A 13,936-nucleotide genomic window follows, 5' to 3' on the forward strand; every position below is an offset into this window, starting at 1 on the left:
GCATGAGTTCACTTATAAACCAGCTTCACAATTTCTAAAAAATTACCTACATGACTGAAATTTAAACTCATTCAACCTGATATCTAAAGGGAACAACAATCTTTAGCCTAACTTCTCTAACCATCACAAATATATTAAAAGAAATAATTCATGTCTCTGTAACAGTGATTTTTAATTCAGCCACCCATATTCCAGTTGCACCTTTGGTTTTAAATTCTCTTCCCTCCTACCACCTGCTCCCCATATACAGCTATAGGCACAGAATCTACAAATAGGTACATCCCTGTAGGTTTATGCCCACATGAGTCCCACTGACAGGACTCCACATGGATGGTAGGGGCCACAACAGGGCAACAGTTTGTATGACTGGGGGCCTACCCAACCATCACATGAAATAAATTTCTGGGTTTTTTGTTAAAATTCTCTTTTGCCAACATGTTTACCAAGTCATAGCAGACAAGAAATGTAAAAACATGCTTTTGACCAACATTTACATGTAATGCCCCTTATTAAAATGTTTCCATTATCACTGTAAAGTACCCACACAGAAGAAGTATTTGGAAAATGCTTTACTAATTCATCTCAATTGACATGAAACATCTAATTTGCACTAAGATCCAAGGGAATTACACTAACTCCTATTGTAGAGACTTACACCACTATATTAACAAATAAAGTCTATCAATGGTTATTGGCTTTTGACTGCTCACCACAGAATCATAGCACATGAATTGCTATACCTGTCAGACAACTCAAAGCAAATGTACTCAAACAGTTAGTGTGATTAAGGCAGTCTCTCACATAATTTTTGGAGAAAAAAATTGTAGCTTATTTAAATTGTTTATCATAGGATCAGGAGCATATCCAGTTTTAAATTTATGTTTTTAATGAAGGCTAAAACACACTCTTATAGTCATCTGGCAAAATTCCACAACAATCAACAGGAAAAAATAGTTACAGTTTCAAAACAACAACAACCCTCACTACCTGAAAAAGGGTGTGGTATATCTTTGACAAGACATTCAATTTGATGAAGACATATGGATCACCAGTGTGTCATACAAATAGTTAACTAGCTATTTAAGCAATAATTTTAAATCAAAATGACATGATCCTAAGAGATGCTATAGCAAAACAGGCCAATGGTCCACCTAGTTTGAGATCTTATCTCAAACAATGCACAGTGCCAGATGCTTCACAGAAAGATGTAACTTCCTACCATCACAAACTACCAAGGCTCCAAATCTGCTAAGGTATCCATGTGAGTCTTCTTCTTAGTGTATGTGCCACAACAGTGAACACAGAGTTCAACAGGGCTCCTATAAACAGCTGCCTGTGCAGATCTCTTTACAGGATCCGGGCTCCATGTTACATACTGGGAAAAACTTCTAAGGTTGGTAGGCCCAAATTTTGACCAGTTCAGTTTGCAGAAGTCCTTAAAATTTGTGGGCCAAGATTTTGAAACATAACTAATGATTTTTGTGTACCTAAACTGAACCCCCTCACAAGGGTCTGATATTCAGAAAGTAGATGTCCAAAAATTCATGAAAATAAGGCCCCTTTAAGGAATATTAAGTTAGGAACACAAACACTGAGGCTCTAAATATCACTAGTTATTTTTGAAAATACTTGTGTTGGTGTCTTTCTTCCTTCTCCTCCCCTCCACTCCCCTCCAACAAAAAACCTCAACACACACACACAAAAAGTCAGTACCCCAGCTACAACCTTGCAATAACAAACCAATGAGCGCGGAGTGGAGGGAAAATAAGTTAGTTAAGAAAACACTTCATCTTCCCATGGAATGACCAACAATGAGTAAAACAAGAATAGCAAAAATTATGAAAAAATAACTGATAGTATAGTTCAAGAACAGCCTATTTAAAAGATGGAAATCTATGAAAAACATAAACTGTTTTTAAAGATTTTTCATTTTAACAAATTATTTAAAAAATTTCTTTTCAGTAAAATAAAATCAATTACAGTTCTTTTAAAGTTGTTATGATTGTTTATGTAAATCTTTTAGAAAACTTTGGTATTTTTAATATCCTGTCAATACTATCGTAATAATATACAAACTTTTAGTGATTTGGTCTAGTAAGAATCCAATGTATTTTTAAATAAGAAATGACACATTATATATTTTAAATGACTTATTATTTGGGTTGTGCTAATGACCACAGTGCGCAAGACACTTTCAAAACACAGAAGAAGCCACAGTAACTGTCCCAAAGAGTATACAGCCTATTACCGCAACAAGCTTGAGTGTTCTAACTTTTATTGATTTGAAAATATGGACCTGAAAGAAGGGAGGGGTCAGACAACAATCATCATATTACAACTTTAGTACATTTTTCAGGAGTTTGAGTCCATTAGGAAAACTCAAAAAAGCAAAAACCAATTCCTGTCATCCAGCTCATCTTTAGCAATATGCTCCCAATGCTCAATAATAATAAAACAAACAAAAATAGATGGAAGACACCCAAAAATGAGATTCCCAACTTATACCTAGGCCACTTGTAGCCATTAATATAGTACATAGTATTAGAAAAGTTTATTTCTTCAATTGCTGGGGATTTTAAAGAAATAACATGCCATCACAAAATAAATCCAGTAGCTACAGATATCTGACTATGGTTTTCCAGACTTCATTGTAACTCAATAACTGCTCTACACAGTGCTGTGAACTCTACAGCTTCAAGCTGGAAGTCAATCTAGGACAGCCAATAGAAAGTGCACCTGTGCAATTACTGCATTTTCTAATTCAGAATGCTAAACCTGAGACAGATATAGCTCATATGCATTGTGAGAAAACAAAAATCAACAATTAAAACAACACACAGAGAATATATCACAAACAAAAAGCACAGCCTGTATCTATTTTGTCATTAAAAAATTTGAAAATTACTATAAAAATATAAATATGATGTATATAATTTAAAAACATAAATGTTGGCTCCTTAAACATATGGCAAGCATTTTAAATTAAGAGATGCCACTATTATTTTTAGAATATATACAAGAATATTTTCATACAGTTATAATTAACTTTAATAAAAGATCATTTAGTAACTGAACAGTAGCACATACACCAAACTAGAAGATGCACTATAAGGTTCATGAAAGGTCAGAAAAATAACCCTTAGTTATTAATAAGATCACTGAAAAAAAATGCAGGAAACTGATATTTTTAAGTAACTGAAAAAAAATTAAAATATCCTATTTGACAACGCTAGATGATAAAAATCAACTACAAACAGCTGATAATTGTGCATTTATATATTGTTGAGAAGCAAATCATTTTCCACAAAAGATGTATTTTTAAACCAGAGTATAACTTCATAAACAGGTAACCAAGTCAACCAATAAAGACATTTTATTCCTCTGAAATGAAACAAAGTTTCAATAACTAATATACTAATTTGGTTGCTAATATCAGTTTTACTGTATTTTCAACTTAAAATAATCAATAAAAATGCTTCTGATTATTCTTTACATACTTGGGTTTACCTGACAGGTTTAAGGCTGGCAGATGTAAAATACAAATATAAACAATAACAAAAAGAGATTACAAATATCAACAATCACAACATAGAGTTACTTTCAACTGACCAGTGAACCAGCTCAACAGTCGATTAGGAAGTGCTTTATTTTAGAGTATTTTTGGTGGGTGGGGTTGCTTTTACTGTTACACACATTGAAAATAAAATGCTATCCCATGCTCAATAATACTATTGAAAGAGCCCTTATCAGCACTTACCGCAAGTAATACTGTTTTAAAGCGAAGGCAGCGTTAGAACAACTTCTGGGAAAGTTAAACTCCTCTACAATTTCTCCCCACTGATTCTTCTCAGATACCTGTCAAAAACAACATACAGACAGAGATACACAACACACACACACACATCGTCGATAGTGAACATCACAAGGAATACGGGCTGCCATGAAACAAATAAATATATGAAAAATATATAGAGAGAGACATCTATGTATATGGGATATATGGCTATATTTCTCATTGACAGTCCCTGGTGGTCTCCCCTCAGGTATAATCCAGCTCCTCACCACTATTTTACATTTTATTTGATGTATTTGGTTATTCTGGGGGAAACGGAAGGGTTATATTGTTTTGGGGTTGTTTGTTTTGTTTTTACTGCCTGGACAATAACCAATCGGGAGTCCCTCTGTCGCCCCCTTTTAAATCCTAACGCGGTCCGTTAAAAACCCAAAGAAGTTTAAAATGATTCAAGAAAGTCTTGGAGGGGGCGCCCAGTGGCCTCCGGGGTTCAGGGGAGCGGGGGAGCCGGCTCGGTGAGTCCCCCCAAGACAGATCTATAGACACAGAGAGGCCTTTCTTTTGAGGCCTACATTTCTGTCCCTAGCCTTGAAGCCTAAAGATGGCTATTTGATTACACACCGTCTTGGGTGCCCCTTTTGTTATTTCTCTCTGGGAAGGGCTCCGAGGGCAGCGCCTGGTCCCCCCCGGCTGCGAGGATCATTTCCTAGCCCATGCTCCGTGCCGATTATCGATGTTAAACATGCCCGCTAATTTTGAGTTGCACTAAAACTGCACTCAGACGCTCCTCTCCGTCTCTGCCTGTGTGAAACACACAGAAAGCAGGAATCGCCAGCGAGAGAAACAAACTCACACGCAGACCCACACACTCTGCTCTCTCTCCTTCTGCCAGGAAAGAGGGGAAGGGAAAAGGGGGCTGTGGAGGAGGAAAGGGAGGCACAAGTAGTGTGTACGCTACACCCCCAACGATCCCCCTTCATCTCTCTACCAACAAGGCCAAGCCACCAACCTGCCTGCCTGCTTCCTTCCTTCTTCCACCCCCCACCTTCCCTTGCCGGCTTTCAATGGGACGCTTCCCGGCCACCCCACCTCCCCTCTTTGCCCCCGAGGGTCAGAGCAGACTTTTGGGAAGAGGTTACTGGGAGGGAAACCCAAATTAAAACTTCCACTCACCTTCCCAAATCCGCCTAAAGTGGTGACTCTGGTGTAGAGAGCGTGAAGATCCAGCTCCTTCCCACCCACCACAGGGATCTTCTTAAAAGGAGACCTGCCAAAGGCGATACACACAAAACAACACAACTTGTCAACTCTGCCCCCTTTTCTCCCCTCGCAGGGGCTGCCGTGTCCTTCAGGGAAGGGGCTGGAAGTTGGATCTGGCCGGTTTAAAAGCCTCCCCCCCTCCCCTTCCATCTCCCCATTTTCCTCACCCTCTGCTGTGGTGAAACTGCCGCAGCTCGTCCAGGAAAGCGAGTCCCTTTCTCCGCTGGTCTGGTTGGGTTTTACCCGTCGAATTTGCCATTTTTTGTATTAAAAAAGGTTTTCTTTAAAAAAATCCAATTAAAAAAAAACAACAACAATCCCCAGCTCCTCCTTGTCTTTACGAGACCCAGGTGCCCGTGCACGGCCGGGGATCAGCCATGGAGAGGGGCTTGTTTAAAAAAAAAAGTTTAAAAGGAATAAGGGAGCCCCCGAGAGCGTGGTAATTGCGAGTCCCGTCTCCACACAACACACGGGCAGAGACACACAGGGAGGGAGAGGGGCACCTCTCAGTAATTCCTGCTGCTGCCTGTCTCAGCACCACAAACCCAACCGATCCAGCCTGCACATGAGACTCAACATGGTGCTGCTGGATCACACAATGAATTGGGTTAGTGTTGTGGTGGGGCGGGGGGAGCTGGAGTGAGGTATTGACAGTGTGTGTGTGTTACAGACGCGGCTCCATGCAATCTCTCTCTCTCTCTCTCTCTCTCACACACACACACACACACACTGTACAGCTACAGCAGCGGCGGCGGCGGCGGCGGCAGCGGGATTCACTTCTCTTCTCTCTCAGACAAAAAGATCTGAGGCCGCCGTGCGGCTGCCTGGGCGAGAGCGCAACACAGCGAACCCCAGAGGCCGGCCCAGGTACTGCAAAAGGCAGCTCGAAAGGCAAAAGCCAGCACAGCCCCTGCAAGCAGTTCCTGGCGGGGAACAATAGGCTCCTCTCGCCGCTAAGGGCTCATCTGCAATGTGCCGCAAACTTCACACAAAGCCAGGCGGAAAGAGAAAAGGGAGAAGGAGAAGAGGGAAGGGAAAAAACGGCTACTACCGGTTGTTCTAGCGTTAGGGGTAGGGGAAATGTGCCCTTCTTCCCGGGCTTTAAAGGGACGAATCATTCCAGTGACTTATTCGAGGGAGAAACAAGGAGACAGAAAAGTCTGATTTGAAATCTCTGTATTACATTGGCCTAAATCAAATGAACTGAGTTAACAAAATGAAGGGGGCATGGGAGGATTATGACTTAAAAACAAACTTTTGGGTGTCAAACTCCAAGGCATTTTGAATGTTGAGGGGAATTTTACATACTTCATTGAAAGGCCCCCAAATACATTTTAAGAGGTTAAATATTGTAAAATCTTCCCAATAAGGAAGTCTGATCCCATTCTTAAATGAGTGATACCTTAGGCAGGTATGTCTCTAGGGGAGTGAATTGTCTTGCTAGGTGAATATTTTCTTTCTGGTTAAGAAGTGATATTCTTTGTAATTAAACATTTTTTCTAATTCTACACCCCAGACAAAGTCACATATATGCCTGTGAGCAGTTAATGGGATTTCCACCGGTATGCTTCTCTCTAATATTGGCCCTCATACAATTCATAGGGGGGGAAACTTGTCTCTCATATATATTGAACAGGACCTCTCTTATAATGAGGCCCAGTGCCTAGGCCACCACGTGTCCCCTGGCATACAGTAAATGAGACTCCAGGTAAGCTCTTGTCCCTCATACAGTATGTGTGAACCCAAGTGAATGCTTTTATAGTTTTTCAGCAAGGCCACCATCCTGCTCCCATTAAAGTAAGTGGGGGTGGGGGAGAATGGGGTCATACAGTAAATGGGATCCCAGGTGAGTCCTCCCTAAAACTCATCCCTCATTTATAGACCAGTAAGTGATAATCCAGGTGGGCACTTATCCTTCTCATAGGGTAAACAGAACTTGAGGTGAGCACTTGTTCCACTTTATAAGACTCCAGAGGCGCATTTCTTTCTCATATATAATAAATTGAAATCCAAGCCCATATTCAGCAGTTTTTAAGAAGAATTCCTCATTAAAGTCGGTAAGAAGTTCTGTTTTAAAATCGATGGCACATTATGGCCTCAAGTGAGCACTTCAAGGAAAACTATAATGCCCTTATACTCCCTGTACTAACTTACTTAAGGGAATAAAACATTTTTTTCATGTAAGATTTTTTTTCTTTTAACTTGACTGCTCTTTCAGCTTGAATATACCCACAGAGATATAGTAAGATGTTCGGAAGGAGTTGCCCTCTAGGTCACACTCATTGTGGAGAGGGAGAGGCAGAAATCCCGCAGTTTGAAATTAACTCTCAGGCAGTATTTCAAGCCTCTCCCTCTCTGGATGGAGGATTTTGTTGTGTGTTTCTGTGTGAAAAATGTATAGAGTATCACTCAGCCTTATTTTTAAAATGTCCTTCATTCAATTTAGTCCCGAAGAACCCTGAGATCAGCACCCCTATGATATTGAGGGGTTTTGCTATTTCAACAGTAGTATATGCGAGGCTGCTAAAGCTGAGATAATAAGAATGAGAGATTTAAAACAAAATAAGGAATTGGGGATCTAGATATCTCTTTGAAACATACACAGCAAAAGCCTTTCTCACGAGCGGGAGACAGTTTTAAACATGCCTTTAAATGCTTCTGAACTCAGAGGTGGGTGGGTCTCCCTAAGTGAGGGAGACTTGGCAGAGGTGAATCATTTTTCCAGCCTGTATGCAGTCGGGGGGCGGGGGGGTGCAGAGGGAAGGATAGTCAAATTGCGTAGCAGGGTTAGGTGGGTTTCCGTGTTAAGCACAGCAATTGCGCACGGTCCCTTACGTAACTGTCAGCTGGGGATTCCCTAGAGGGGGTCACTGTATTCAACCATTACACAGACCCCCGCCGCCGTTCCAACACGCCTGGGCTGCCGTTGCCGCCGCTACTGAGGCTGCGGCTAGAGCTACAACCGCGGCTCCTCACAAAATGGCGGCGCCCATGGAAGCGGTAGCAGCCCCATTTTGTGCCCATAGAGCTGTCAACAAAACACGGACTTGGCCGTTGAAGAGACGCAGAAGGCGGCGGCGAAGCGACGTTACGGGGAGCGAGGGACTTCACCGGCCCCCCGCCCCTGAGAAGAGACTTTCTATAAAGCGTGCGCGCACTGCGCGGGGCAGGCGAGCAGCGGGCGAAGCGGCGATTTGAGCGCTGGGACCAGCCGGCAACGAGGGCTCCGCGGGGACCTTCCGGAGCTGTGGCTCCGCGGTCGGGGCGACGGTCCTGCCCCGTGCGATCCGGGATGCTCGGCAGCAAGGCGCTGCCCCGATCTCGCCGGCAGGGACGGGGAGGTTCCCCGTGGGGATAGGTCTCGGGCACTGGGTGTGTACTGCGAGTAGCAGTGGGGTTGGGAGCGGATTTGTTGTCTCCTCCTGGAAACCTTGTTCCGGGCTCGCTCCTTGCTCTTAAACCTCTCCCTTCTTGAGCTCGTGGTTGGCAGCCCAGTTTATGTAACTTTATTGCTGTAGGAATCTAGGAAGGAGCTGTAGGAAGATCTAGGTTCTTAGTGTAGTTAATTAGGTCAATTTCAGCACTTAATTACGGTTTGCTTCATTTTAGTGCGTGCCTTTGAAATCGGCCTATTAGGCTGATGCTTCAGTTTACATTAGCTAACAGCAAGGTACAAAATGTCTGTGTTAGACTCTAACCCGTGATTCTGCCATCTTAACAACATGTTGTTTTAAATTTAAACAGTGGTTTGGTCTTTAATTTGATATAGCTAGGTTCCATTTGATATAGTTTTGTAACTAATGTTTGTAATATTGCAATGCTTTTTATTTCTTGTAGTAAAAATGTACCTTCCTTCGGAGTAAACGGTGGGGGATGGGTTGGAGTAGGAATTAAATTAAGATTTTACCCAATTTCTCTAAAGGTAACTTTTGTCTAGGTGCATTGTTCATGGTTCTGAAAGGCAGATGCTGTCTTACTGATCGTAGAACGTTTCTTTTTTTTAAATTGGAATTCTAAATGCACAGCAAGTGCTTGAAATGAGTGGTGTTCAAAGGTTATGAAATATCTCATTGTGTGACATTAAAAAGTCAGAACAAAATACCACTGCCTTACTGTAGCTTCCCTTCATTATTATTGTATGGTTCTTATAACTGTAACTTGGTATAAAATGTAAAATAAAACCTAAACTACGAAAATTGTTTAGATTATATGTAAAACTAACATGTACAGGGCAATTGATTTACTTTAATTTTTTATGTTAGTATTATCTGTGGAATCAGTGTTCTTGTAGATCATGCAGATTTAATGATTGATCTAGGATTATTTACACTGTAAAAGTTAAAAAGTGTGTGTGTCAGGGGAGGGGAAGACAAGTCTAATTATGAAACAAGATCCCTACTGCTCTACATCATAGTTCCTGTTAGTCATTTTGTCTGACTCTCCACTACAGTACTATGTTTTGCTTGCAACCTATTTGTCCAACTGCTGCTCTCTACAGGCCAGGCCACAGCTGCACTGTTAGCATGCCACTACTGTGTTTCTCCTTTCTGGAGGGTGAAATGTTGTTCAGCTCTTCTCACTGGCTCCTTTCATCCGTGTTTTTGCTACTCTTGTTGCTTGGAAATGTTAGTTACTGCTAATCAGAAACGTAATTTTGCTAGCCAGATGTTGATAGGAACTACTAACTCCAGTAATTTTGTAAATTCTTGAAATTGAGGTGCTAGCGTATTTCTCAGCTAGTATTTTTTGGTAACTGCAGTCTACTACATGGGCTAGAGAGGACAGTTATATAGTACATTTCTTAAGTTGTGCACACAGTTCTGTGCAGTATAGGATGAAATCTTGGAAAGGAATACTGTAACCATAATTGTGGGTTGAGCATTTGGCTAGAGGAGAAATAGTCAGACACTTCACATGACAGTCATATATATTTCAAGCATTTTTAGTAACAACACATGTAGAAGTGTTGGCATTAATTAACTTCAAGACTTCTATGTTTGCATAGCTCACAATTACTGAAAAGTGTACACTTTCTAACAAGGGGTATTTACTCAGCAAAAGTGCAGAATACCTGCCATTTTTCCTTCCCCCTCCTTACTATTTAATGCTTTTTAATTCTTTATTACACTTTAGAGTACTGGCTGTTTAAAGAAGATGTTACTAAAGACGTGCAAATCATTGATAAATATCTTTACTTGAACTGTGCAATATTATCCTATTTAAAAAAAGAGGGGCTCTTAAGCATATACTCAATTTTAATGTACCATGCTTGTTTTATCATATTTTAAAGTGGAAAAGAACCTGCAATATTATGGCAGGTCTGCAAATTCTTACTCATGAGTAAGGTGAAGGTGGTGAAGGACTCTTCACGTAAGTACTGGTTTGCCGAATTGACCCTTTAAAATAATCTCAATAACCAATACCATCATCTCAAAACTAGTCAATTTGAAAACCTTGGTTTAAGTAAATTCAGGAATTACACTTCCTCAATTCTCCTAATCTGTTTTCTACTTTCTTGTTTTTTAAAAAACTCATTTTTCATTGTGGTGTTACTGTGTAGAATTCTTTCCCCCTTCCCCCCCCACCCCCAAATAAAAGGAAAAACTCACTATATATGAAGTCTTGTTGCATGCAAGTAAGTTTGTTTTTTTTTTCAAAAATTCTTAGTTGTTATATGTAACAATATTTGTACCTACTATTTAATAGTAAGTACAAAATGTTCAGACTTTTTAAAAAAACAACTTTTATGTATAACACAATCAAAGCAAAAGTACTTGCATTAAGTAAATTCAAGACTACCATACCTGTAATGCAAAGATGTTAAATCTGGGGCTCTGAATGATGTGAAAGTGTTGATACTGTGGTAAATATATCTGGGGAACAGTAGAATTCAGAGATTTGCATATGGGATGGCAAACTGGTACAATTCTTAAAAGAAATACTGAGTTGCTTACAGTCAATTCATTTGCTTAATCTCTAACATAAGCATGACTAGCCACTGTGAAAGCATTGCTTTGTGATTACACCTGAGTTGGTATGAATTGGTTGGTGGTGGTAGTAGTAATCTTTCTGCGGCCATGACAGCTGTAATTAAATTTAATGCTAGTACTGTACAGTGCAGTATGGGGGACTGATTTCTTGTGTGTGTGAAAGTTGAATTGAAATATGAAACTGGACTAAATTCCATGTTGCTGAATGTGTTTCTGCTGAATGTTAAAAGAAGATTATTGGGTTACGCTTTGAGCCAAATTTAAGGGTTATTCATTTTTTATTTAGAAAATTTTCACAAAACTAAAGACCAATAAAATGTTATGTCATTTGGGGAAAAAAAAGTCCACTGGAATTTTTTAAAAAACTAACAAACATTTCCCCTATATTGTTTGAAGTTCAGATGTTCCAATATCATGCTAGTGTAAAAGAGCTCAAGATTGTGGATTGTCCAGTTTTCCACTAGTAGTCCATGAAACATTTGTTGGTCACGTGATGATGGTTCATCTTTCTTATATTTCCACCTATTAAACATCAGTAAAAGATAGCTAAAATGCATGAAATGTTCTCTGAATAAGCAATTGCTTTGGTTAGCAGAGGGATTTTATGTAATTGTAAATGAAAAGGGAAGTGATTCCTATAATCACAAATCAGACTATTGATGAGTTTCAGCCCGATCCATACTATGAAAACGGTTGAGAAAACTGCTAGTTAATGGAAACCTGAAAGCAAATCTGACAAGAAGTCAATTTAACAAAATTGAACTAACTAGTCCAGTCCCCTTGTTCAAGCTGATGGAAATGCTTAAAATAGTGTCACTGTATGGTTACTTAAGGGCAATTTATTATTTTTTTTAAATTATGACTTTTAAAGCTATTGATTATTAGGCTACATAATATATATTAGGTATTAGCAGGTGAGCAAGGCTTCACTGGAGATGCTTAGCAGGCTGCTGTATTTACCTGAATAATGTGGTAGTACATGTACAATTATTTTCAGCTAAAGGAAAAATCTCAAATTTATTCATTGGTCAGATATTAAAGGGACACTACCTCAATATCATACTGTCTGAAAACATGGTACTTACTATAGTTACAAGTTACACTTAAGATTACCAAAACTGAAAGAAGCTGGTGGAAAACGTATTTTTCTTTATTTGAGGTTCACTTTTCACGTTTGATAGCACTTCATGTATAGTCAGTTTCAGATCCTCTTTTGTGCACTAGCATGATGGAATCACTCTTGCATTGCTCTGCGAGGAGCACATGGGCATGCTCTTCTCCAGATACTTCACTGGTGTTTATCAGCCCCAGCGAAACAGAGCTCCTGTTATTTCAGAGTTTTGAGCCCGGGGGTGTCTTCCTTAGGATTCTTGCTTGAGAATGGTGGGTATAAACAGGTCCAGGAGGCAACTGGAGCACAGGACAGGAGGAATCCTGTTTTCTCCCCAGCCCTGTGCACAGAGCTAAGGAGCAATTGTTCACTGCCAGGCAGGTCTAGTGGAGAAGTTGTTCAGGAGTTGGTACACCTTGTTTCAGTTCTGCTGAAGAGGCAGGCTGGTGGAGGGATTGGAAGAAAGGGTAGGTCTGAGTACATTTGGTGATGCGCTTAGTTATTGTCCCAGGTTCTGCACGGTTCATGTGTTCATGCTTGATTCATGTTCTTAAGGCTTTGCAATTGTAAATGTCGTAACTTAGATTCTAGAGAACAGCTTTCTGGTAGCAAAGTGTATGCCCCCAAATCAGACTAACCAGGGACTTACCTGTAGTATATGTCATGATGCAAATAGAACTGTGAAATAGTTTTTTGGCAAGCTTGAATTGAAAAGTACGGTCTTTCTCTAGATGAAACTGCTTTTAGTGTCATTTCATCCTTGATCAGATTACTCTAATTTATTAATTAGTTTAGTTTACAAATGAGAATTCTTTAATGCTACAGATTTCCCTTAAGACCATAAGAGTGAAATATGCTTGTCTCTGGATGAACCCCGTGAAGGTTTTGTTCTAGTATATACATTTTAAACAGTCTGGGCTCATTCTTCACTCACCATCTTAACTTTAAGATATTGTGGGTCAGACTTTCCCTCCATACCACCAGACCTTATAGCTCCCATTGCCTTTATTTGGACTTAGTGGTGTTTAGCACTTCTGCAAATCAGGCCCTGTGGCCATAATCAGATATATTTATTCAATATTTTTAATGTCAAGCTTGCAAGACTGTACAGTAGTTCAGGGGAGACTTCCATTAGGAAGCACTGTCTTCAGAAATTCTGGAGTACAATCTGTCCCTGGACTGAAATATACATATATATATTTCCAAAAGCAGTTTTTTATTTCAAAATTTTGCTATCGCTGAAACCAAGTTCTTTGTTATGTGTTTTGTAAGAACAATTCTGAGTGGCGTATTATGTGTCATAGTGGACAGAGCCCTTGTCTGGTACTCAGGAGACCTGGGTTCTATACCTGCCACTGGCCTGCTGTCACCCAGCAGGCCTCTCTATGCCTCAAATTTCCCAATCTGAAAATTGGGGATGGTGATACTGACCATCATTGAAAAGCACTTTTAGGTTTACTGATTAAAAAGCACTACATAAGAGCTAGATATTATCAAAATAACTTTCTTTTTACATTAAAAATTTAAGCCTGTAACCTGGAAGGGGTGACTAAACATCAAAACTAGATATAATTACACACACACACACACACACACATTATCTTGGAAGAATGTTAAGGTTTCAAAGTCAAGTGCATGAAGGTTAGGAAATGGCAGAATTAAGATTCTTAATTCACTCCCCTTGCGTATATGCATTATATGATCATACACACATTCTCTTCCACAGAACCACCCCCACATTCAGTGCACAGGGTGGATGGTGCTCAGTGACTGAGCAGTTGT

At 40.1% G+C, this 13,936-nt stretch overlaps 1 protein-coding gene and 1 long non-coding RNA gene across 4 annotated transcripts in view; one reads left to right on the forward strand and one right to left on the reverse strand.

Moving 5' to 3' along the window:
- The window catches only part of ARID2 (AT-rich interaction domain 2), a 166,583-nt gene extending 160,772 nt beyond the window's left edge, over positions 1-5,811 (reverse strand). For both annotated transcript variants that reach the window (XM_084649826.1, XM_084649825.1), the window contains exons 1-3: positions 5,221-5,811; positions 4,967-5,060; positions 3,758-3,855 (exon numbers count right to left, since the gene is read on the reverse strand). In XM_084649826.1, coding sequence (XP_084505952.1) covers positions 3,758-3,855; positions 4,967-5,060; positions 5,221-5,312 — 284 coding nt within the window. In that variant the 5' untranslated portion in view covers positions 5,313-5,811. The remainder of the gene's footprint in view (positions 1-3,757; positions 3,856-4,966; positions 5,061-5,220) is intronic.
- A 2,016-nt stretch (positions 5,812-7,827) lies between these two features.
- Positions 7,828-13,936, forward strand: part of LOC311521484 — a 33,427-nt gene continuing 27,318 nt past the window's right edge. For both annotated transcript variants that reach the window (XR_014711901.1, XR_014711902.1), the window contains exon 1: positions 7,828-8,425. This is a non-coding gene — a long non-coding RNA (uncharacterized lncRNA). The remainder of the gene's footprint in view (positions 8,426-13,936) is intronic.

The sequence above is a fragment of the Lepidochelys olivacea genome, assembly GCF_965140295.1.
Source record: "Lepidochelys olivacea isolate rLepOli2 genome assembly, chromosome: 1".
Classification (NCBI taxonomy): Eukaryota; Metazoa; Chordata; order Testudines; family Cheloniidae; genus Lepidochelys; species Lepidochelys olivacea.